The sequence below is a fragment of the Gobio gobio genome, assembly GCF_949357685.1.
Source record: "Gobio gobio genome assembly, chromosome: 2".
NCBI classification, from domain to species: domain Eukaryota; kingdom Metazoa; phylum Chordata; class Actinopteri; order Cypriniformes; family Gobionidae; genus Gobio; species Gobio gobio.
In genome coordinates, this window is record NC_137098.1 from 5,896,902 (window position 1) to 5,924,263 (window position 27,362).

At 37.6% G+C, this 27,362-nt stretch overlaps 2 protein-coding genes across 10 annotated transcripts in view; one reads left to right on the forward strand and one right to left on the reverse strand.

Annotated features, from left to right (window-relative positions):
• The window catches only part of csnk1g1 (casein kinase 1, gamma 1), a 100,989-nt gene extending 81,057 nt beyond the window's left edge, over window positions 1-19,932 (reverse strand). For all 4 annotated transcript variants that reach the window (XM_079810382.1, XM_079810384.1, XM_079810383.1 and 1 more), the window contains exons 1-4: window positions 19,739-19,932; window positions 5,200-5,513; window positions 2,643-2,683; window positions 283-352 (exon numbers count right to left, since the gene is read on the reverse strand). In XM_079810382.1, the coding sequence (XP_079666508.1) occupies window positions 283-352; window positions 2,643-2,683; window positions 5,200-5,377 (289 nt within the window). In that variant the 5' untranslated portion in view covers window positions 5,378-5,513; window positions 19,739-19,932. The remainder of the gene's footprint in view (window positions 1-282; window positions 353-2,642; window positions 2,684-5,199; window positions 5,514-19,738) is intronic.
• A 5,840-nt stretch (window positions 19,933-25,772) lies between these two features.
• Window positions 25,773-27,362, forward strand: part of pacsin3 (protein kinase C and casein kinase substrate in neurons 3) — an 82,748-nt gene continuing 81,158 nt past the window's right edge. The window contains exon 1 of one of the 6 annotated variants that reach the window (XM_079806782.1): window positions 25,773-26,312. The gene's annotated coding sequence lies outside the window, so the exon portion shown is untranslated. The remainder of the gene's footprint in view (window positions 26,313-27,362) is intronic. The other 5 variants (XM_079806784.1, XM_079806788.1, XM_079806785.1 and 2 more) reach the window with 5 other exon arrangements.

The window sequence follows — 27,362 nt, forward strand, 5'->3', positions numbered from 1 at the left end:
CTATGACTCAACATGTCAGATACTCCAGAGGGGGAAAATCCTCAATCCAATACAAAGGAAACATCCTCAGAAAGCCTGCTCGGGAAATGGCTTCAAAGCAAGAAAAATAACAGTAAATCCTGAGTGCAGAATAAACAAAGTCATGCACCTGGATATGAAGATTACGGCTAAATCAAGATGACACACTGACTGAACGCAAACATATAAAACACAGCAGATGAAAATGCATGAAATGAATATTATCCAGGTCAAAAAAAGGAACTAAACTGATTATAATCTTACCTGAACTGCCTAATGTTTTGTAGAACCGGTACTCCAGATGAAGCTGTGGGGCCCTCGATTTCACAGGTTCCTTTAGGAGTGACAGACAACAACAAAAATCAATTACAACCCTTTTATTTTTGTTTACATCAAGTTCACTCAAAATTAAGTTTGGAATTCGAAAATCAATTACAATTCTGGAACCAGATACTTGTTCAAAAAATTACATTTAAATTTCACTTATCGATAGGGTTGGGGATCGCTTGAATTGTAACGATTCCGCTAAGCGATTCCGATTCTTATCGATTTCAATTCTTATCGTTTCCGATTCTTATCTTAACGATTACGAGATTACGATTCTTAGCGATTCCGATTCTTATCTTATCGATTCTTATTTTTCTTAGCAATTGCGATTCTTAGCTTAACAATTACGATTCTTATCTTTCTTAGCAATTACGATTCTTAGCTTAACAATTACGATTTTTATCTTTCTTATCGATTCTGATTCTTATCTTTCTTAGCGATTACGATTCTTAGCTTAACAATTACGATTCTTATCTTTCTTAGCAATTACGATTCTTAGCTTAACAATTCTGATTCTTATCTTTCTTATCGATTCTGATTCTTATCTTTCTTAGCGATTCCGATTCTTATCTTATCGATTCTTATTTTTCTTAGCAATTGCGATTCTTAGCTTAACAATTACGATTCTTATCTTTCTTAGCAATTACGATTCTTAGCTTAACAATTACGATTTTTATCTTTCTTATCGATTCTGATTCTTATCTTTCTTAGCGATTACGATTCTTAGCTTAACAATTACGATTCTTATCTTTCTTATCGATTCTGATTCTTATCTTTCTTAGCGATTCCGATTCTTAGCTTAACAATTACGATTTTTATCTTTCTTATCGATTCTGATTCTTATCTTTCTTAGCAATTACGATTCTTAGCTTAACAATTACGATTTTTATCTTTCTTATCGATTCTGATTCTTATTTTTCTTAGCGATTACGATTCTTAGCTTAACAAATACGATTCTTATCTTTCTTAGCAATTCCGATTCTTAGCTTAACAATTACGATTTTTATCTTTCTTATCGATTCTGATTCTTATCTTTCTTAGCGATTACGATTCTTAGCTTAACAATTCTGATTCTTATCTTTCTTATCGATTCTGATTCTTATCCTTCTTAGCGATCCCGATTCTTATCTTATCGATTCTTATTTTTCTTAGCAATTGCGATTCTTAGCTTAACAATTACGATTCTTATCTTTCTTAGCAATTCCGATTCTTAGCTTAACAATTACGATTTTTATCTTTCTTATCGATTCTGATTCTTATCTTTCTTAGCGATTACGATTCTTAGCTTAACAATTACGATTCTTATCTTTCTTAGCGATTACGATTGTTATCTTAACAAACCCGATTGTTATCTTAACGCTTCCGACCGATTCCCATCTTATCGCTTCCGATTCCCCTGATTCTCATCGCTTCCGATTCTCATCTATTCCGATTCTTATCTTAACGATTTCCGATTCTTATTTTTCTTAGCAATTACGATTATCTTTCTTATAGATTCCGATTCTTATAGATTCCAATTATTTTTAACGATTCTGATTCTTATCGATTCTGATTCAATTCTGATTCTTATCGTTTACGTTTCTTAACGATTCCGTTTCTTGACGGTTCCTAATTTCAATTCCAATAAGATAAAAAAAAAACTTACATATTCCCATTCATTCTAAGTCTTATTACAAAACATTTCATTGTAGCTGAATACCATGAACAAAAATCACCAGGCTAAAGAACACTTACTATGGTTTAAAAGGGGTCAAAAAGGATACAAACAGTGAATTTTGAAGTGACAAATTCTTGAAAACTCCGAGATATGGATTAGGACGGCAATTAAATGACCACATGACCTTGGTGTTTGTCTAAAACCGTAGGTAATTCGGCCGGGGATTTTTATGCGTTATGTTATGATTTATTTATTATTATAAATAGGCCATTTTGCGATTTCAAATGATAATACAGTAACTAGTACAGTACATGGTATTCATCTGTAACAAACTGTTTTGCAAAAAGACAGAATGTGTTTGACTTTTTTTTTTTTTTTTACCATATTGGAACCTTAACTGGGAATCAATAAGAATCGGAATCGATAAGCAAAATCGCCAAAATTCAAACAATACCAACCCCTATTTACAATATACAACAGAACATTGGTTTCCGCACATCTGAGGAACATATTCAAGTTGTCACTGGTTGCTAAACTGTTAAAATAACAGTGAACAATTCAACCTTCAGCTTTTGATTCCAGGTCTGCTTCACCTGATATAATCTATTGGTAGAAATGAATACAAATAAAATGTACTTACCAACTTTATTGCAACGTACTCATTGGTATAGAGATTCTTTCCTACAAGAATTAAACAAACAAAGGGTGAGCAACTGCAACTGAGATTAGATTGCTTTAACATGGATGCAACAATATGGACTTTTCTGCCTATACTCATATTTAGAGCTGCAACTAACGATTATTTTGATAATCGATTAGTTGGTCGAATATTTATTTTATTTTTCCGATTAATTGGATAAAGCACACACAAAAAAAACACTATTCCACATCCTGCCCAATGTTGTCCTTCAAACAAATATATCTACCATTACAAAAAATAACCATGGTTTTACATTGAATAAAACAAACAAACAAGTAGTTATTCAATGGTAACCACAAATTAACCATTGTTCTGCTTCCAATCCATAGTTTAACTATATGGTATTTGTATGGTTATACAAAAGGTAATCAATACGCCAAAAACATGGTTTTACTATAATAAAACCATGGATATTTTTGTAAGGGTATGTCTGTGCAAAATGTATATAAAGTTACTAAGCAAAAGGACAGTTTAAATCCCTACATTAAAATAATGTTAAAGAAAAACACAACAACAACAACAAAATTCAGTGTTAGCAGATAAGAGGAATGTTCTGCAGGAACACACACATTCTCTACGGGCAAAGTAACTCGTTAATGTAATTTATTTATCCTGTAAATAGGCTGTAAGAAACATCTTACATTTTTATTCAATTACACAGTTACAGTTCCTACTCTCAAAAAATACTTGTCAACTTTTAAACCTACATTTAGCGCCCAACAGCAGATATTTCAGCTAAATGAATGTTTTTGCTTTGAATATAAATCGTCTCTTGACTGCGTTCTGTCTGTTTGACACGCGCTTTCATGCAAAATGGAAATACTCTGCCTTTATTAGATTGCAAATCTAATGGAGAATTTGACAGGAAAGTGAAGGTATGGGACGTGACCCAGGTCGGTTTTGAACTCGGGTCCCATTAGGACAACAGCTAGAACAATTATGAGATTATTGGTTGATAAACAGAAGTGGTAGTTCCCTTTTGTGTCAGTTCCAAAATCGACCAAATTTTGTTGTCAATTCCATAAGTAAATTTAAAGAGGGTTTGCTAATTCTTTTAGAAAAAGACCCAAGGCACTTTTTCCAGTCCAAAAAAGTTAAAAAGCCTTTATCACCACAAAAGACACATTAAAAATGGCTAAAACACAGCACACACTCATGCATTGTGACCTTCAGCCTTCCTCAGAGTGTGTGAATAAAGGCTTTTTTGGACTAGAATAAGTGCCTTTCTAAAAGTACATGTTTGAAACTCTTCTCTTGATTGCTTCACAAGGTCCGTCCAGCAAGAAGCTTGAAGGGTTTACTCATTGTCAGCAATTTTGCAATGTTTTCCCTCTGTTTGTTTGACCCTCCCAACCAGTTCAACCAATGGTGTGATTTTGTGCCGGAGATATCTGATTGTTCAACTAATAGATCAGGGAGTTCCTTTTTGAAAACATTAGTTTTGCAATTCAATTTGTTGACACTAGTGCACAAATTACACACTTTCAGGGCGTTTCACATGTCAACGTTCCCCAATGGATTGACTAATGATGGTGACCCAGGAAACTCAGGCACTTTTGAGCAAAGAACTTCACCCTAGGTTTCTCCGTGGAGACTTTTGTGAGCAATTGACCTATCGGTAAGCCCCTCCCCTCGAACGCAGATGAGCCAATGGCATTTGAGTATCAGTTGCGCTGGGACCTGAACTCGTACATATTTAGGTTTCAGCGCCACAGAGAAACATTGGAAAATCCGAAGCTCTCATCAATTTGATGGTGTTTATGCCACAAAAATGCTAAAATGTCTGAGGTTCTGTAACACTGACTCCAGGGATCCTGAGAGGATTTTCTGTTTGTCAAACTCTCGTTAAGTTACGATTAAAGTCCCTGCTAACATACAAACCGAAATAACTAACTGTTCTCACGACGTAACGCTGTAGGTCAAAAACACATTTCAGTGCCTCTCCATATTAAACTGATTATATGCAAATTAATTTATTTTTAGATATGTTTAAGGTCTACATTATCTGTCCTACTCCTATTTTGATGGGTATTATAGTCTCCGAGTAGTGAAAGGAAGAGCTCGCACGCAGTTTATCGGAGTTGTTTTGCAGATACAAAGTTTACCAGTTATTAACTGCACCCCCGAAAAAGTCATACGCTCGGTGTATATGTTTGTTTACTGTTAGTGTTTTTGTGTAATTTGCTGTGTATGTTAATGGTAATGCAACGGAGAGAAATGAGACGTTAATGCGCACTTCTTATGCTTTGTTTGTTCAGCTCTTACGATGATATTTGGAGTGAAAAAGGACATAAACCATCAGTAAAGTTTGGCCATCATTCAGACGGATATATACGCGACATTCTGTGTCCAAAAACATCTCGGGATAAGGTTTTCACACTGACAGCTGTCATTGTAAGATATAGCAACTCTGTTTGTTTGTCCAAGTTAGCAACAGTAACTAAGGGGGGCGGGGCTTACCGATAGGAGCAATTAAGACACTAACGGCTTTCCTTACCGAGCTTCAGCTCTCCAAAGTTTCCACAGCCGATCTTCTTGCCAACTCTGAAGTTTGGCCCCACCATGAGGACCCCAGAGGATGCGGAGCTGGAGGGCCGCGAGTGCCCGCTGCGCCCCTGGGCCACTTTACTGCTCCTCACCGGCCTCTCGCCCTCCTTCTCTCTGGGGTGATCCATGACTGCGGCGCCGGAGGCACAGAGATCCAGACGAACCAGGCCAGAGCCCAAAGCAGACAGCTCAGGCCAAAGGAAAACTCATGGGACGACGGCTGTTGGCACCGCTGCCGCTGAACCGCTCACTGCTGCCAGCACACTGAGGAGAGGAAACACACAGCATTTGAGCATCATTACACCTCTGAAACTATTACAATGTGCAATCACTACATGGTTTCATTAAATCATGGACATAACATCATGAAATGACCACTAAGTTCAAAGGACCACTCCGGTGAAAAATGAACCTAGGGGTAATTAACACATGGTTACCGAGTAGATCGTTCTCTGGGATGCGTTTTTATGAAAATAGAATGTAAAGAGTTTTATCTCTAAAAACAGATTAGCTTATAACGCTAGTATATGGGGCACAGAATACGATTTCCAAGATGGCTCCTGTCTGTATACGCTAGGGATGCAACAATACAGTAAGTCCACGGTTCAATACATACCTCGGTTTTTAACCACGGTTTTCGGTTCGGTTCGGTTCGGTCACATCAGTTTTTTGTTATTCTATTCTTAAGCAACAGGAACAGCAAGAGGTTAAGGAGGAAAAAAAAGACAATTTTTAATTGCAAAACGCTTTATTTTACTTAAAAGAATTGAAAAACCTTACTTAAACTTAAAACTTTACTTAAAAAACCCTTGTACACATTCCTAGTGTATTGTAAAATATAAATTATATATATATATGTGTGTGTGTGTGTATGTGTATGTGTGTGTGTGTGTGTGTGTGTGTGTGTGTGTGTGTGTGTGTGTGTGTGTGTGTGTGGGTATGTGTGTGTATGTGTGTGTATGTGTGTGTATGTGTGTGTATGTGTGTGTATGTGTGTGTATGTGTGTGTATGTGTGTGTATGTGTGTGTATGTGTGTGTATGTGTGTGTATGTGTGTGTATGTGTGTGTATGTGTGTGTATGTGTGTGTATGTGTGTGTATGTGTGTGTATGTGTGTGTATGTGTGTGTATGTGTGTGTATGTGTGTGTATGTGTGTGTATGTGTGTGTATGTGTGTGTATGTGTGTGTATGTGTGTGTATGTGTGTGTATGTGTGTGTATGTGTGTGTATGTGTGTGTATGTGTGTGTATGTGTGTGTATGTGTGTGTATGTGTGTGTATGTGTGTGTATGTGTGTGTATGTGTGTGTATGTGTGTGTATGTGTGTGTATGTGTGTGTATGTGTGTGTATGTGTGTGTATGTGTGTGTATGTGTGTGTATGTGTGTGTATGTGTGTGTATGTGTGTGTATGTGTGTGGATGTGTGTGGATGTGTGTGGATGTGTGTGGATGTGTGTGGATGTGTGTGGATGTGTGTGGATGTGTGTGGATGTGTGTGGATGTGTGTGGATGTGTGTGGATGTGTGTGGATGTGTGTGGATGTGTGTGGATGTGTGTGGATGTGTGTGGATGTGTGTGGATGTGTGTGGATGTGTGTGGATGTGTGGATGTGTGGATGTGTGGATGTGTGGATGGATGGATGGATGGATGGATGGATGGATGGATGGATGGATGGATGGATGGATGGATGGATGGATGGATGGATGGATGGATGGATGGATGGATGGATGGATGGATGGATGGATGGATGGATGGATGGATGGATGGATGGATGGATGGATGGATGGATGGATGGATGGATGGATGGATGGATGGATGGATGGATGGATGGATGGATGGATGGATGGATGGATGGATGGATGGATGGATGGATGGATGGATGGATGGATGGATGGATGGATGGATGGATGGATGGATGGATGGATGGATGGATGGATGGATGGATGGATGGATGGATGGATGGATGGATGGATGGATGGATGGATGGATGGATGGATGGATGGATGGATGGATGGATGGATGGATGGATGGATGGATGGATGGATGGATGGATGGATGGATGGATGGATGCATGCATGCATGCATGCATGCATGCATGCATGCATGCATATATATATATATATATATATATATATATATATATATATATATATATATATATATATATATATATATATATATATATATATATATATATATATATATATATATATAAAGATTTACACTGGCACCTCAGAGCTGAACAGCAGCATTGAAGTATGAAATTGAATGAATAAATGTAAAATTAAAACACTACATAGACTTCACTATAAAATATACACTGATTCTTATTAAAGCTGCTGTATTAATGTTTTTCAGTCAAGAGCAGTGAGTGATTTTCTCTTTGTCTTTTGTTGTTGTATTAACATTAAATGGATAGTTCACTCAAAAATGAGAAATTAATACAGGTTTGGAACAATATTAGAGTGAGTAAATAATGACATAATTTTATAGGTGAACCTTCCCTTTAAGGACCGCGTGTTCACTATAGGCTGCGCTGCTTTCAAGACCTGCGCGCATCTAATATACAGACACGCGCCGATTTTACTTTCACTTTAGACATAACCGACTGTGTTTATGTAAACCTTGTGTGTATTTGACAGTATTAGTGCAGTAAGACGACTACATAAACCAGTAATCACATGTTTGACAGGCGCTTAGTGCTCGCGCTCGGAAAAGCGCATGTTTAACCGCGCATGCACCGACAAGGCTTTAAAATGCATGCAAATAATGAACTTTCGTGATTGTGAATAACTATAGTGTTCCGTGAGTATAACTCTACCACTAACGTGTGATGTGAATGTATGTCGCGTTGTTCAGTATTGGGATGGAGGCAAATGATAGAATTTGTAGAATAATGCAAAACCGAAAAACCGCAATTCACAGGCGCGTATTGAACCGTGAAGGCCATACCGAACGGTTCAATATTATATTGAGAATTGTGGCATCCCTAGTATACGCGTAATGTACTGTCTTTATAAAGTATCTACTTATTAAACTGTTTGTACACTTTCAAAGTTCTCAATGCTTCGGTTTGCATGTAGGGACCCTCATTATGCTACCGTGTTAGTGTGAGGCTATTTTGAGCCTTTTGAGTATTAACTAGCGATTTAATTTTACTTATTCTATGCCCCATATACTAGCGTTATAAGCTAATCTGTTTTTAGAGATAAAACTCTTTACATTCTATTTTCATGAAAACGCATCCCAGAGAACGATCTACTCGGTAACCATGTGTTAATTACCCCTAGGTTCATTTTTCACCGGAGTTGTCCTTTAAGTATTTTACATAAAAATGAACTTTCAAAGTTTCCTGCACTGTAAAGCTAAAGCGCCACAGCTGAAGACATTATATTTTACCAGGGGGTATTCGGGTATAACATGCTCGAGTTTCCTTTCATCAAGGGGTGGAATAATCAGTCAGCTATAGATACAAATCAGCAAATCTCCTTTCTAATCACGCAATCAGCAAACGGCACATTCAACCAACAATGAGAGCACGTGTATAATGCTGTGCGTGCCAAAAATCCAACTTTTCCTGGGTTGTTTTTCCCTTAAGGATTCTTCATTTACACACCCTCAACTATCAGTTTGATGCTTCAACAAGTTCATAAAGAGATCGTCAAACTAATCCATATGAATTGAGCGGTTTAGTCCAAATGTTCTGAAGAGAATCAATCTTTTTATATGATGAACAGATTGAATTTAGGCTTTTATTCACATATAAACATTCATCAACTCACACATCAGTTGTGGTAAACGGAAGCTCAAGCATGTTCACTTGATGCGTGAGAACCAATGAGATTCATTCTCGTGTTACGCAACACACTTGAGCTTCCTCAAGAACCAATGAGGTTCATTCTCGTGTTACGCAACACGCTTGAGCTTCCTCAAGAACCAATGAGGTTCATTCTCGTGTTACGCAACACACTTGAGCTTCCTCAAGAACCAATGAGGTTCATTCTCATGTTACGCAACACACTTGAGCTTCAGCGAGAACCAATGAGGTTCATTCTCGTGTTACGCAGCACACTTGAGCTTCAGCGAGAACCAATGAGGTTCATTCTCATGTTACGCAACACACTTGAGCTTCAGCGAGAACCAATGAGGTTCATTCTCGTATTACGCAACACGCTTGAGCTTCCTCAAGAACCAATGAGGTTCATTCTCATGTTACGCAACACACTTGAGCTTCAGCGAGAACCAATGAGGTTCATTCTCATGTTACGCAACACGCTTGAGCTTCCTCAAGAACCAATGAGGTTCATTCTCGTATTACGCAACACACTTGAGCTTCAGCGAGAACCAATGAGGTTCATTCTCATGTTACGCAACACACTTGAGCTTCAGCGAGAACCAATGAGGTTCATTCTCGTATTACGCAACACGCTTGAGCTTCCTCAAGAACCAATGAGGTTCATTCTCATGTTACGCAACACACTTGAGCTTCAGCGAGAACCAATGAGGTTCATTCTCGTGTTACGCAACACACTTGAGCTTCAGCGAGAACCAATGAGGTTCATTCTCGTATTACGCAACACGCTTGAGCTTCCTCAAGAACCAATGAGGTTCATTCTCGTATTACGCAACACACTTGAGCTTCAGCGAGAACCAATGAGGTTCATTCTCGTGTTACACAACACACTTGAGCTTCAGCGAGAACCAATGAGGTTCATTCTCGTATTACGCAACACGCTTGAGCTTCCTCAAGAACCAATGAGGTTCATTCTCATGTTACGCAACACACTTGAGCTTCAGCGAGAACCAATGAGGTTCATTCTCGTGTTACACAACACACTTGAGCTTCAGCGAGAACCAATGAGGTTCATTCTCGTATTACGCAACACGCTTGAGCTTCCTCAAGAACCAATGAGGTTCATTCTCGTATTACGCAACACGCTTGAGCTTCAGCGAGAACCAATGAGGTTCATTCTCGTGTTACGCAACACACTTGAGCTTCAGCGAGAACCAATGAGGTTCATTCTCGTGTTACGCAACACACTTGAGCTTCAGCAAGAACCAATGAGGTTCATTCTCGTGTTACGCAACACACTTGAGCTTCAGCGAGAACCAATGAGGTTCATTCTCGTGTTACGCAACACACTTGAGCTTCAGCGAGAACCAATGAGGTTCATTCTCGTGTTACGCAACACACTTGAGCTTCAGCGAGAACCAATGAGGTTCATTCTCATGTTACGCAACACACTTGAGCTTCAGCGAGAACCAACGAGGTTCATTCTCCACTTTTTGAAGCGTCAAAGTGGTAGTTGCATAGGCTGTCAATGGACGGAGAGAAAAATCTGAGATTTCATCAAAAAGATCTTCATTTGTGTTCTGAAGATGAACGAAAGTCTTACGGGTTTGGAACGACATGAGGGCGAGTAAATGACAGAATGTTCAGTTTTGGGTTAACTAATCTGACCTAGATTGTGCCAATAATAATTGCAGTATTTGTAATTAACTTGGACTGGAATCATTCTACTAATTATTATTAGAGATAATTAGAAATTTCATCTACCAAAAATGTTCGTCTGAAACAGCGATGTTATGTTTCGGAGGGCCAAAATTAGTGAATGAAACAGACATTTAATTAGCGCTTCTGCGATGACGCATTCTGACTGTGCTGTGTCTATTTTGTGCGCACCATGTGGAGAAGCTACAACCGTTACACATGTCAGCTGTGTGGACACTAGGGCTGTGCCATATTGAAGAAAAATGCGATATCCTTGTTAAATAATGCGATATTCGACAAGCGATACGATATTGCTTTAAGTGTGTAAAATCTATTTAAATTATATTTTAAAAATTATTTAAAAACTGAGATTGGTACCATTTATGCGTTTCACATTCTTTCGGGGAAAAGAAAGATTTGTTTCTGGGAAAAGAAAGCATTGACAGTGTGTAAAAAGACACAAAAAAAAGAATGGCTTGTGCGCACGTTTCAGTGTGTGTGTCAAACAGCGCAGAGACTGCAAGGAGTTGTTTTTCGCAAGTTATTGCGTTTAATAACTCTTTTTAACATCAAGCAAGTCGCAAAAGTAACAGTCGTGTGCTCAGTCTATTCTCTGCTATTTGCGTTGACCTAAAACGTACACTTTTCACAAAGTTGAAGTAGCCTATTAAAATCATTCAGATATTGCGTACCCTTGCGATATGCATATTGCGATATTTCGATAATTTCGATATATTGTGCAGCCCTAGTGGACACTACCTCTGGATTAACAATGTGATAGGATTTCTTAAATCTAAAATCTGTGCTGTTTTCAGTTGATTCAAGAAGAAAACTATACTAAACATCTGTAGCGTCACAAAAAAGCTTTGTTACTTTTAATAAGAAGCCAAGTCGCAATTTTAAAATTCTGTCGATTTAGTTATGAAATGAAGTTAAAAATGTAATAATACAAAGTTGATCATGATTATATTATATTAGGTATTTTAACAGTGTTCAATAAAACCATACTTGCTTTCGATACTTTAATTATTATTGCCTCATTGTGTATTTTAAGTCATTTAAAAGGCGATTGGTTATCATGTCTAATTTTATTACACCTGGTTCCTCAATCATCAAAATAATCAACCAAGTTTATTTATTCAATTACCAAAATGTTTTTTTTGGCTTTGGGCTAAACCTACATGAGGGACTTTCCAGCAAATGCAGTGGTTTTTGTTATGCATGCATTGCAGAGCACATGATGATGTTGTTTTCATAAATGTGGGCATGCAGGTCTTTTTCACAGATGACAGATATGGGTCACTTACAAACTTAAAAACGTCTGAGAAACAACAAAAATCATAAGTCACTAATGAGAGCGTGACACTGAACTATCGTTCATTCAAGCAAGAGCAGCTTTGAATGCATAAAACCCAACAAGACAACCATAAGACAAATCAAGAAGCCTCAAAAAGGTCTAAGAACACATATTTAATGAATAAAGCATAAAGGACTGAGATGCTTCTAACTGACCCAGATCTATTGTTCCTCATGTCAACTGCATGCATCTCAGCCACGAGATCAACAATAGAGGTTAAAATTAAACAAAAGACAAGCCCATAAGTGTGCATGCGTTTTGACGTATTTCTAATGCCCACACACGGCATCATTATTGGTGATTATCGGTGATGCAGCACTAATGCAATATTCTGTCTCCATTAGAAGACTCATCTCAAATCATTAACCTTTTGAAAAGAGATTAGCTCAGGAGGAAGCCGGGCATCAGGGAGGGATTCCTATTGTGACACAACCCGTGAGGAAATGCTTCCCTGAACCCCTGAGTAAGACTCTCTGTGCTATATGGGGAAAATCTTCAATATCTAAATTCAAAATAGGGATGAATCGATTAACGGTTTCACGATAAAATTTAGTGACGGTTAGTAATTTAATTATCCCGATTGTGAAAACTGGCGGTAAATCCTGTCCAGTCCAGAGATAATATTAGAGATTATATTTACGACAAATTATTATTATTTAAGCGTCGTGCGTTGCTATTGACGACGGCCATTATAAGGAAGGAAATCCCACAGAATAGAATCTAGCTTTAAAAAGTGCATAGAGCGGCTTGATTTATTTGTTGATTTTCAAACTTTAAGTGTGTGCATCTGTTCTTTTTGAACACTCATCTCATTTGAACAAAACCGTAATAATATTGATAACCGTGATAATTTGGGTCACTATAATCGTGATGTGAAATTTCCATACCGTTTCATCCCGAATTCAAAAGCAATGGTTGAGTCAGAATCAGTGAATACAGAAGACAATACAGAAACAGATTAATTTAAGGCCCTTTCACATTAAAGGGATAGTTCACCCAAAAATGACAATTCTGTCATCATTTGCTCACCCTCAAGTTGTTCCAAACCTGTATGAGTTTCTTTGTTCTGCTGAAGATATTTTGAAGAATGTTTGTAACAAAGCAGATAGAGCAACCATTGATTACCATAGTAGGGGGGGAAATATTATGGTATATATGCTCTATCTGCTTTGTTACAAACATTCTTCTAAATATCTTCAGCAGAACAAAGAAACTCATACAGGTTTGGAACAACTTGAGGGTGAGTAAATGATGACAATTTTCATTTTTGAGTGAACTATCCCTTTAAGAACAATACTATAATGACTAAAATAAACCCTAATAAAAAACGATATGTTCATGGCGCTCTCAATACTTCTAAACAAACCAGCGCTGTGTCAATGCATTTGAATGGCTTAAGCAGATACACAACATCTTCACTATACAGGTATTTGCAGCAATTTTTGGTAAACAGTAAAGGCCTGTACACACCGGGACGAATATCGCGCGCGCTTATCGCCAGCGTTTTTCGTGCCGTTTTTCGGCGCGTCTTGAGTGTTCACACCCAAGCGATTTTCACTGGCGCTGCGCCGAGTGAACGTGCACATTCAGTAGATGCGCTCCCGGTACACAAGATGGTGCTGCGGCACTTTAAGCCTCTGACACTCGCTTGTCACACAGAAGGAGAAGAGAGACAGTATTTACGTGCTTGCCAAATCCATAGACATATTATGTATATGGACAAAACCATTCACACACTTTTTGCTAACTGGCAAACAGCATTAGCAGTTCATCTTCTTCTTTGTCTACTTACTACTTCTTCGTCATATCAATGTGTGCTCGGCAAGACCGTTTTGTGCTCGAGCGCCACCAAGTCGTGTTTTACTGTCACTTCAGCAGCTCCAGATACGTGAACAAAAGCGCCGATCTCATTGGTCGGACAGTTTTTTACACGCCGCGTCAAAATAAAAAAACGAACCCGAGGCGTTTTTTTTAAAAATGACGCTTTTACGCCTGGCGTTTTGCGCGTCGGTGTAAACACTCACATTGGCGCCCATTGTTTAGTCCCGAGGCGTTAAACGTCGGCGATAAACGCGTGCGAAAATCGTCCCGGTGTGAACAGGCCTTAAGGGTGTAACGGTACACAAAACTAACACAGGTTCGGTACAGCAGTTTTACAAAATTGCTTTTTTTATTTTATTTTATTAAACAGTGGTTTACTGAAAAAATTGTGTCTGCCCTTAAATGAATTAAATTATAACAAAGTTTCTTAAAGATAATGCTGTAAAGTATATAGGGAGCCCTTACTTGCACATTATTACTGTACTATTAAAGGTTAACAACAGAGCCCAAACTATGAGCCTGTATTCAGCTGATATTCATGTTTAGATATAATAATCAACACTCAAATAACACATTGTGTGCAAACATGTAAACTTCACATAAGGCAGTTTTTGCATTAACTCCTAAATCTAATTATAAAACTATGTATTTTCTCCAATTCGTTGTTGAAATATAATCTTAGTGACTGTCATTTTCATGACAGATTTATCTAAACATAGCATTAAATAATCAAGACATCACTAACAGGTTAAGTAGAATATATATATAGTGCATATATTTAGTGAAAGAGTTGATTTCTCTAGTGAATTAACAGCTGTGGACACTGAATGACTGAATGAAGCTGCGCGACATTGTTTACAACCTGTTTGACGTCTTTCCGCGATTGAAACACTGATTGAGCGATTGCACGACATACGATACGTTTCAGTAAGTGTTATCCTCAACATACCTTAAGATATTAATTCATGTTTATTCTTCTGGAAGAGATGATCGCCGCGGCCGCTTGAATTGACGCGCCTATACAGTGATCAGTCGTCACATTAAAGAGCGTCAAAACGGCATTTATCGTTTGAATTTCGTGATAAAATGGACTGAATACTTAATATGTTCGAGTGGGAACTCGGATTGAAGTTTGTTCTGCGCTTAAAACAAGCGACTGTTAACTGATAAAGGTTGCACACCGAATCGAAAGCCCTGTACAGAAACGGTTCGGTACGAATACGTGTACCGTTACACCCCTAGTAAACAGTACAGCATTATTTGCATTGATTATTACGTCAACCACATTTACAGTATCATTTTATTATGGAGAGTGATGGAGATGCAACATTGTGAACATTGTTAATGTTTTTCTTGTATTTAGCCCTCAGGTATTCCTTACTAATTGGTCACACACACTCTCATTGGTTGTCTATTTTTCAATTAAATAAATGTTCTATATTTTAGTTTAATAATATTTATTGAATATTTTGAGGAGATCTTTTGGTACTAAATAGGTCTACTATTTGTGCATTAATTATGGTCCATTAATGACCATTTAATGAATTAATCTTTTTATTATTTATATTACAATTAGTGTAGTAAATTAATTAAGGTTAAAATAGAGAATTCCAATGCAAAGAGGCAAATTAGAGTCATTTTGTGGCTAGAAAAATAATACATTTCATTTGTAAAGCCATGGTTTACCCACTATAGGTGCCTGTATGGCTCTTTAATAAATATACATACACCTAGTCTAGTTGCACAGAAAAGTATTGCAGATCATAACTGCTTACTTTTTAATTTTAGGTTTTGCATTTGAATAAATATTTAGACACAATCAAACACTAGATTTCTTTAAATGTGACATTTTAAAATGTTAATAACTTACATCCTAATATTTTAAATGATCCTTAAAATATCACAGACAAGTGAATATTAATGAATGCAAGCAAATATAATTTAACCCAAGAAAAAAAAGTTTAAATTGATACTGAATCAAGATCGAAATCGATATTTGTGCTAATCACCCCCCCTCCAAATATTTAAAAACTGTCAATATAAAATCACCATACATGCATTGTATTTGCTTGTTTTTGCTTCAAGAATGATCACACAAGAATGATCACACTGCTGACATGATCTTATTGCGAGTTATTGTAGGCTTATATCAACACGTTATCATATCGGCAAGGCATATCGGCATTATTTTTTATCTCGATTTTTATATTTTACGCTTTTATCGGCCGATTCCAATGTCATGCCGATAATATCATGCATACCTAATCACAATGCATTGCTGCTCAAAGAAAACACGCTTCTTGAATGTATCAAACAAAACTCAAGTCTGGGCACAGAAGACAACAGGAGCATTTAGAACAAAATGGCGCTCATCTATTACCGCCCAGTTTTGATTTCAGCAAATGAGTGCGAGCGAACGCAGACAACGTGATTAATATTCATGAACCCAGCAGCTCATTAATCCTTAGTGCGTTGTATATTGTTATTAGTATTATTATTATATTTTAATAATAATTACTATTATCTATTTTTTTTTTACAAAAACACTGAATGACCTACAAAATCTTAAGCACCACCACCAGCCCTAAGTTCAGTTAAAATGACAAATATGCATTCACACTAGGGCTGTAATCTCCCAGTCGATTAGTCGATTATTAGTCGATACGTTCTGGCTCGACCAAAAATCTGATTGGTCGATTTTTTGCCGCGTTCATTTGATCAGGTGGAAAGCACTATTTGATAATGGGGGTGTTTTGAGAGCAGCCCTGTTTCACAGGTAACAGTCTGCCTTCAGAACACCCCCATTGTTTTCACTTCTTTTGGATTAGCCCAACCAACTGGCGAAGAGAAGTCTCTCGCGGGTCCTTTGTTTTTCATTCCCGCTGGCTCAAACGCACACCCATAGCGGTAAACTTGAGGAACGCCCATCAACACACACATGAGGGGAAGCCTCACAACACCGCGCTATAAGTGGATCTGCACTGTCAGTTTTGCCGCGTTCATTTCGTCAGTTTTGCCGAGCCACGTTCATTTCATTAGTTTTGCTGCGTTCATTCATTTCATCAGTTTTGCCGCGCCGCGTTCATTTGATCAGGTGGAAAGCACTAATTGCTAATGGGGGTGTTTTCAGAGCAGCCCTGGTCCAAAGTAAACAGTCTGTCTTCAGAACACCCCCATTGCTTCTTTTGGATTAGCCCAACACACTGGAGAAGAGAGACAGATTGAAGAAGGCTAGTTTTCTTGTATATTATTTATTTAATTGTGAGAGCGTTTTTTCTGCTCTTGATCTGACTTGTTTAATAAATATTCCTTTTTTATTAAAGTGGACGTGCCTTTTGTGTTTAAGAGTAAAAGCTTTAAGTTAATAGTCTATTCGTGTCTCAGCCGTGAAGCTGAGCTCCTGTTCGAGCTGCTGAAATGAGTGTCTGTCAGTTATTATAATACATATGACAAAAACAATTGTCTAAATTATGTTGCATATTCCTCAAAAGTTATTGTGATGATATGTAGTTGACAACACAGTGCTATATTTTCGGAAGTCATAGTCTATGATATTGCGCAGGTGCACTTGATGCGATGCTGTCAGAGCCGACAGACTCGTGTGTCAGACTCATTTCAGAGCAAAATAATCAGCTCAAAAACTATTTAATATACTGCAAATAGCCTACTAGTTTATGTTTATTTATAATTAATTTAGGTAGACAACAAGGCTACCAAGTACTGCGCACAGTGCGCAGCTTATTCATTTAACGTTTTTTTTCCTAACGTCATTTTAGTCGAAAATTTCAGGACTTCAGTCGACCAAGATTTTCTTTGGTTGATTACAGCCCTAATTCACACACAGTTACCATGTTTTAGTTCTATTTACTGAAGTTCTGTCATTAAATAGTGCTTGATTATCATAATATCATAATGAGTCTGGCGAGTAAACAAAAAGCAATACTAGCCAATGGCGATTCTATTGCGATGGTGTGCGTAGAGGGTTGTGGTGTTAGGTGCTTATATTAGGAACTGACAGACAAAAGTATAAATAAAAAGATACTGATAGAATTGAATTTTTTGGGTGAACGAGCCCTTTAAAGGCTAGGCCTGTCGCAATAATCAATATGTCGATATATCGCACAATATATGTACATGAACGCAATAATTTTTTGTGATGCAATATATCGGCCATTATGTTGACATGATAATGAATGTCACCAACATTTTACTCGATTGTGCTTCATCTTGTATGTTTTCCGTGACTGAGCCGAAAGTGATTCTCGGGCAGTTCCTTCATACACAGAGCGGTTTATCGACAGGTAGAAAAAAACGCGTCATTTCAGGCGTTATAGTGTTTTCCTGACAACTACTGACAGTTTGGGAAGAATAAGCCCAAATAGACACGATTTCAAAGCTGGAATCCCGTTCCGCTGCACATATAAATGTCAACGCAGAATGACGAGTGTTAAAGCCGTTTCACAAGGGAAAATGTTTATTTACTATTTATAAAAATAAAAAAATTTTTAGGATAATATTTTTTACCCTTAATTTCCATGATCTAAAGAATTAAAAGGTTGTCATTTGAAAGTGTGTAGGTCTACTTGCATTATTATGCTGTTATATTAGGATTATATATTCAGTGGCATAAAATTACAATAATATCGTTTATCGCAATTATTTCTGGGACGATATATCGCGAAACTGAAAGTAGTTATCATGACAGGCCTATTAAAGGCACACTATGTAGTTTTTCGCCGCTAGAGCTTCTTCTGCTCAAGCATATGTGGAGTAACGCAGCACTGTTTCATCAAATTAGATGCATTTGATTGTGTTCTAAATAATGTTATAACGTTACTCTGTGCGTTCACTCGGCAGTGAGCGAGATCATATTAGACATGGTACTCGCGGTAAATCAAGAACACCAGATTAAAACAATAAGACTAACTGTGTTGAGCTGGAGAACAATGATTAGTTTGATGTTGATGAATGTGTCGCTCACCTGTCTAATAAAACACATGATATAATAAAGCGTTGTTTGTGTTTCCATGGTTACTACTAAATAAAACAGGAAATGGCGGGTAACACGGGTGTGATGTCATTGACAGGCGACGCACAGACACGGCCCGTGTCCTGTTAAAATTGCTAATTTCTCTGGATTAAAACATTCTTGGAAACATTTGGGATAATGCAAGTACACAAGTCAACAAAATATATAACATTGCTCTAGTGGTGGATATTTCAATCCGGAAAATGTTACATACTGTGCCTTTAATCTCAGACAAAAGCCTTCTAAATAAAGAATAGTAAAAATTATAATAAACATATAAATAACAAGTAAATATAAAAACTTTAAGTATTATACAAGACCTGTATCCGTGTGTCTAATCTAATAAAATAAATAAGTAAATAAATAAATAAAGCCGTCTCACGACATTGAATGAGCTTCTCCTGCGGGCCAGAAACCCTCAGTGTTCAATGTTCAGTCCCATAACAGGAAGGAGGAACACGATATTTCACAAATCACCTGCCAGCTGTCTATATCACCAATATATTTATCCGATTTCTTGATAATCAATCGATCTGGTCAGTTATCGATCCATATCACATCCAAACAGCGAGCAGATACATGGAGTTATTCATTTCTGTCGCTAATATGAGTCGTGATGCGCAGTTATTGTTCAAACACCGATACCGATCACAGCCTCAATCGATCAGTCAACACTGCCGTTAATAATAAGCGGGATCACCGGTCAGCTAACCAATATGAACTAGTGGAGCTAACAGCCTGACAAACACCTTTAGCTCGTTAGCTATAGCAGCCTTATTTCTTTCACTCACTTCCACGATGAACTTCGCCACAGGCTTCAGAGGGGAGATGAATACTGAGATACCAGCGTCTGTGGATTATATGACGCCTTTTCTGAATAAAATCAGTGTTGATATCCCGCTGCCCGCTTTTCCTCCTTTCTTTAGTGTTCCTGCAAGTAACGTGAACCTTTCGCTGTCGCCAATGACTTCCGCTCTCGGACTCTGAGGCGATTTCAAAATAAAAGTCCCCCCTGCGATCGCTAGGGTGATTCCTGTCAGACAGTATATTTTGAATTTTGTAACGTTTAAACTACTGATTTGCCAGTGTTGTCCTTTATATAAAAAAAGATATACTAGACCTACAGAAATATGCTGTGGTTAAGCTCAGGCAATTACGCTTAATTAAATAAAGCTTCATCATTTACACTGTGGCAACGAACAGGATGTTTAACATGATGGATTGAGGATGTTAACAAGAAATCATCGAACATCTTTTTGTTTATTTTGATTATTTACACTGTGGCAATGACATTTTGAAAATATCATCTTTGATATGTGTCTAACAGGATGAGATAAAACGATAGCAAGACGAACCAAATTCATAAAATCTGTTGCTAAATAGCCCACCTGCCCCAAAAAAATGTGTTTTGCTAATTAAAGGGATATTACAAAAGACTACAAGGATAAAAATGCTGGATACAATAGATATTGTATGTGAATATATATTTTTTTATCCAATATATTAAGACTATATATATATATATATATATATATATATATATATATATATATATATATATATATATATATATATATATATATATATATATATATATATATATATATATATATATATATATATATATATACACACACATTACAAAATGAACTATACAACAGGACCAACTAAGCAAAAAAAAAGCACATTACAGAAGAATTAATTAGGCCTTATGTGTATATGTAAGTTTAAAACACATGAGATTATTAATAATAACAATAATAAAAGTAAGAAATAGATATTTCTGTGATCTGTGCTCTGTTTGCACTCCACACTCGAGTTTCATTTTAAAACGTAATTGTATATTGTGTTATTCCTCGAATAAAAACAACGATTCAAATGAACATTTATTAATTTCATTGTAAAATAATACATATTAATTAAATTAAATTAACATCTATTTTAATGAAGCATGCATTTGAATTGGAACAACATGCTCTGATAAACTACACTGGGATGATAAACACATAAATTGTCATATCGTCATTATCTCATAATCTCTAGTTATTAGCAGCACTGTAGTTGAAATCGCTGGAGACATTAAATGAAGAGACCCAAACCTTACAGACTTTTATTGGTGTTTTTATAGGCTCCTCTACAAGTTATAATGTTGTGTGTAGCACCTCCTGCTGGATTTGTTTTAAATATTAAGAAATGGAGCATATACACAGTTCAACATACCTATTTCAAAATCTAAAATGTAATGAAAGCATATAATTTGGTTATTTTATATATTTAACATCTGTTTGCTATTTATGCTATATTGATTATACTAAGCTGTCAAGTGTAGTGCCATCTATAAAACTGACTTTTATTATTCAAACACTTTTTCATTCAGCACTACTGTATATCTTTCAATTGCGTCTCTCTCACATTTATGGACAAGTTTTAGAAATGGCAGGTCAGGGTTTTGATGTGTATTAAATGTTATAGATTTACATAATTTATTGCAAAAATAGCTACATTTTAATATATATATTTTTATTGGCCAAAACAATGGTTTTAAATTTTTGTATGTTACCGTTTGCATGTTTACTGTTTCATGTATTGTTTAATGTTTCATATGAGATTTAGTATTCAAATTGTTCTGAAAACTAATAGGCTATTTAATGGCAGGTTCTGCTGTGCCAACTTACCACATATAGTGCCAATATGCCCCCACTCTAGCAAAAAAAAAAAAAAGGTTGCAACTTGCAATTATTATCAAAATTTAAAATTGAGCATTTTTTGGTTGAGATAACTCAAATATCCAAATTGACTGAAATTGTAATTAAGGTAGAGCCATAGACTGTAAAAAAAAAAATATGGATGTAGTGTCCGTGACGTCACCCATAGGATTCTGAAGAGTAGTTTTGAAGTGTAAAGTAGGGTCGAACTGGCCGTTGCCACTCCCGGATAATAGAAAATGGGCAAAGAGGCGGGACGTGGGCGGAGCTGAAGTGACGTGCAGACAAACGGCAATCCACCTGTCACTCACAGTGGCCACACCCTTAATTATGCAGAACTTTAAGGCTTTATATAATGTAAACGAATGAGTTATAAAAAAAAATCACCCCCTCACAGTCGTCATGAAGGGCAAAATTAGCCGTATAGACCAAAACCACAATTTGTACCAGACTGTAAACGTGTTCTTCTGCTGTAAAGTTGGGCATTTTAACATTCTATCCCTTCTGGAGTCTGTCTCTAGTGGCCAGTCGATGAATTGCAGTTTAAGTCACTTCTGTATTGGCTTCAAGAGAAACTGGGGGAGGTTTTTCGCTTGGGCAGTGTGAGCACTTACTTTTTAAATGGTACGTTTACACGACAACAAACAATGTACTAATATCGGAAAAGTTTTTCCTTTGCGTTTTTCGTGTACAGACGACAATGTGTCAAAACGATTCCCGGCACACGGATCTGCGAAAACGACTAAAACACTGTATTGTGCTGCCAGGACAGTAGATGGTGACTTTGTAAAGAAACACTACGTGCCTATAGACTGAACATGTACAGCCCAGAACACACCAAGCCGAAGATCGGTAAGTTTTCCACACCGTCGGCTGACGTTGGTCCCTGTCGGCTGTTTTTCAGGCGATTCGACATGTTGAATCGGCGTCGGCGGTCAGTCGGGTCATCTGATCATTTTTGACTGGCTGTTCGGCTAGCAAACCAGTGCACGAGGAAAAAAACGGAAGTGACGGAGCCAAGTGGGAACACAGAGAACGTTCGTCTCATTCAAGCGGCAACCCCTAACTCCCCCAGTTTCTCTTGAAGCCAATACAGAAGTGATATAAACTGCAGTTCATCGACTGGCCACTAGGGACAGACTCCAGAAGGAGCAGAATCTCATTGAGCTCATGTTAAAATGCCCAACTTTACAGCAGAATAAAACATGTTCGCAGTCTGGGACAAATGATGGTTTTGGTCTATACGGCTAATTTTGCCCTTCATGACGACTGTGAGGGGGGCGAATTTTTTTATAACTCATTCGTTTACATTATATAAAGCTTTAAAGTTCTGCATAATTAAGGGCTTGGCCACTTTGGGTGACATTGCCGCTGCTGTCACCACTAGCCGTTTGTCTGCTGTCTGTTAGCTCCACCCACTCCGCCTGTTATCTCCTCTTTGCCCATTTTCAGTTATCCGGGGGAAACACGCGGTGACCAAGCCTGTAGTGCTCCAGTCAGAAATTGAAGCTTTCGCGCCTCGATCGCCCCCCGGAGGCCGGTCCCAGTATAGCTCCTAAACCCCGCCTCTCCATGTATTTGAATGGGCGCGAGACACACTAAACAATTTAATTAATTACACTTCAAATAATTGTTTCCTAAAGATGGTTTCTGTCATTTTAGGCAGTTTTTATTACAATAATTTCATTTCAAGTGTTCGTTTTTTAAATAAGTTTAGTTTTAGTGAGTTATTTGATGCTATAAAAACGGGGGGTGTGACGTCATGATTGACAGCTGAGATTGACGGCTTCTCTGAATGAAGTTGTCACTGAGGCACTAACGGACTTTTTTATGGATTTTTGGGAGGAGATTGGAGATTTAGCTTTAATTTCTACACTTCCATAACTGTTTATTTCACACCAACATAATTAATTGTTCTGCACCTGCGAGAGTGTGGGCGGGCTTTTGATAATCGCGCCTCTACTTCCTGCTCTCTACTGCGCAACTCCGGTCCCGAGATCGCTACTGCGCAGACTCGGTCCCAAGATGTCAGCGCCGTGAGCGGGCCTATGAAAGCTTCAACTTTGGTCAGCGGAAGTCAATGAAGTCGCGTCGTCCATATTTTTTTACGGTCTATGGCGGTGACGCGTTGCCATCTTCCCACTTAAGGCCAATTTATACTTCTGCGTCGAGTGCACGCAGAGGGTACGGCGTACCCTACGCATAGACGCGTTGGATACGCCGTACCCTACGCCGTAGCCTGACGCGCACCTCTACAAAAATGTAACAACACGTCAATTCTACGCGGACCGCAAGCGCTGTGATTGGTCTGCCAGAACCCTTCCCTCAGGTCAATAAATAAATAAAAAATCTGCGATAGGAGTGTGTGTGTGTGTGTGTGTGTCAAGAAATGGGATGATAGTTCCTTACGACTGCTATAACACAATATTTTGCAGTCCAGCGATTCTTTATGGTAGTAAATAAATACATAGATCCGCTGAGTATAGTTTATTTATTTTCAAAACATGATCTATTCTAATGTATTTTGACTCTTCAAAGTCGTGAGTCGTGGTTTGAAGTTGTAATTTACGGGCTCAAAAACGTTTTAACGGTCATAATGCTGCATTCCAGGCAGGTTTTTGAGCCCGTAAATTACAACTTCAAACCACGACTCACGACTTTGTAGTGTTCCAGGCAAAGTCACGCCAAACTGCCTGAGCGCAAGGAATTGTGTGGTAGTTAGATGTAAACAAAGCATGGCGGACCATACGGGGTGTATGCTCATTTACAATAATTTCTATCGCCAAAGGTGCTTACTCCTTTGCTTGCTTATTTGAGGGAAACGGAGGAGAAAAACAGCGCAGACGGCAAGAAAAGCTGTTATACCTTTTAAAACGTTATTTGTATATTTGTTTCATAAACACTGCATCCATAGAGAGCTGCCATTGGTTGCTTCGCGGCCTATGTGACGTCAAAAGTCGTAACTGGGAGTACATCGATCTAGTACGAGTTCACGGGTGGGAAGTCACGGGTTTGGCTGCCGTTCCAGTGCACTTTCACGGGTAGAAGGTTGGAAAAACACGGGTTACGGGGTGCCTGGAACGCGGCATTAGAAACCCCCACAGCAGAGTTAACTAGTTTTGTGTAAATTACATGATAATGTACTATGATACAAAGCATAGTGTTATAAATGTACTTACATTTCTTAGTAAAAAAAAATGAAAATATAAAAAAACGTTGCCGGATTTACGATACTGATGACCGTTAAAACGCGTCATCACAGTCTGTGAAAAAGGTCCATTAGAAACACCCTCACAGCAGAATTAACTATTTTTATTTTTATTTGATGCAAAGGCAATATAATATAAAGTATAGTGTTATAAATATACATATAAACAAAGAAAATTAAAAAAAAAGTTGCAGGATTTACGATACTGATGATGACCGTTAAAACGTGTGAAAAGGGCCATTAGAAACACCTTCACAGCAGCGTTAAATGTTTTTTTGTAAATTAGATGCAACAGTAATATAATACAAAGTATAGTGTTATAAATGTACTTACATTTCTTAATTTAAAAAAAATGAAAAAATAAAAACACGTTGCAGGATTTACGATACTAATGACTGTTAAAACGCGTCATCACAGTCTGTGAAAAAGGTACCAGAAACTCCCACAGCAGAGTTAACTAGTTTTGTGTATATGATATGCTAATGTGATATAATACAAAGTATAGTGTTATAAATGTACTTACATTTCTTATTTAAAAAAATGGAAATATAAAAAACTTTTGCAGGATTTACGATACTAATGACTGTTAAAACGCGTCATCACAGTCTGTGAAAAAAGGTCCATTAGAAACCCCCACAGCAGAGTTAGTATTGTGTAAATTAGACGCTAATGTTATATAATACGCTAATATAATAGTGTTATAAATGTTTTTAATAAAAAAAAATGAAATATAAATAAACTGTGCAGATACTGATGATTACAACGCGTCATCACAGTCAGTGAAAAAGGTCCATCTTCAGATGAGAAATGACACCGAAGAGAATATCCTCTTCTCAGTCTACAGAGGGCGATGTTGCTCTTATTATTATCACTAAGTGACTGTACAACTCTCAAATATTATGTTTATCCTTAATACTTTAATAATCGCATTATAATGTGAGCAGTATTTACTCAGCTCAGACGATAAAAGTATATAAAACCCTACAGGAAGTGTAAGTACTAAAATATTCCGCTTTGAACCTGAAAGGGTTAACCCGTGTAATTGGATCAATGGGCATAATGCGGAGCCCCAGCATCTAATTTCATCCGTGAAGACTCCTCATACACGCCTGCTACTGCCGCTTTGGCTGGGATAAACGTTATGAGTGTCTGTTGACGATGGGCCGGTTTTCTAAAAACAACCTGTTGGAAGTGTTTCTCCATGATCCTGCCTCCTGGTAAATGTTTATGGGAGATATTATTTCGCCGCTCGGTTGCCATGGCAGAAAGGGAAGGTGTCTGAGCGAGCGGTGTCAACTTTTATTCACATGGCGCTTTTCTCGCTCTGAACTCAGTCTGAATGCGAATATCCTGGGGATAAACAGCTTCACATCGCAGTGAGGAACTCCGGGAGAGTTTTTGACGACGTGGGACATCGAGTTCATAACTGGATAGGAACAGAAACAACAACGAGTAAGTGGATTTCGATATTTAGGGAGCGATTAAGCCATGAACCACGTCTGTGAAGGGTTTCATGTGTCCAGGATATAAAGATAAAGTTTAAAGTTTTTGTAACGTAGCGGAAAATGTGTTGTGTCCCAGCCGAAGTTCGTCCAACATCCGTTTCCTTTGACACGACAGTCATTCAAATGCCTTGAAATTTGATGAGGCTTCACCCTTTTGCTGTTTGAAGAAAGTGTCTGAAAACTGCTGATATTATCTGTATTGTTATTAAAATGGCTGTCTCTTTAAATATGGGCACATTGGGCCTGTTGGTTTTTAAAAATAATAAATACCGTTAAACTCTCGTTTCATTAATCCAGACAAACACCCAGTATTTCATATATTCTGACTATACTAAATATATATACATTTTTCACTTCGTATTCAACGAAGTGTGTATTTCATCCCAAGTATGATGTCACTTAATATCTCTTAATACAATTTACATTCAACATTTTCATTATAAAAAACGGTTAGAATAGAAAATTGTTGTTTGTGTTGGAAGCTGGGCAAAAAAAAATCAATTGATAGCAATAATTTTCACTGTAAACATTGACCTTTTTTTTTTTTTTACCACTAATTGTTTAGATCGTCATCGGACAGTTTTTAAAGGCACAATATGTAAGTTTTTCCGTATTTAAATATCCAAAAACCACTAGAACAATGTTATTGTGTTGACTTGTGTACTTGTATTATCCCAAATGTTTCGAAGAATGTCCGGAGAAATCAGCCGTCGCCTATCAATGACATCAGACGCGTTACCCTCGATTTCCTGTTTAATTTTGTAGAAACCATAGAAACACCAAAGACGCTTTAATATTTCATGTGTTTTATTAGACAGGTGAGCGACACATTCATAAACAGAAAACAAATCATTGTTCTCCAGCTCAACACAGTTAGTCTTATTGTTTAAATCCGGTGTTTTTGATTTACCGCGAGTACCATGTTTTACCGCCTAATATGATCTCGCTCACCGCAGTGTGAACAAGTGTCTCATAGTAGCGCTGAGCAAACACAGAG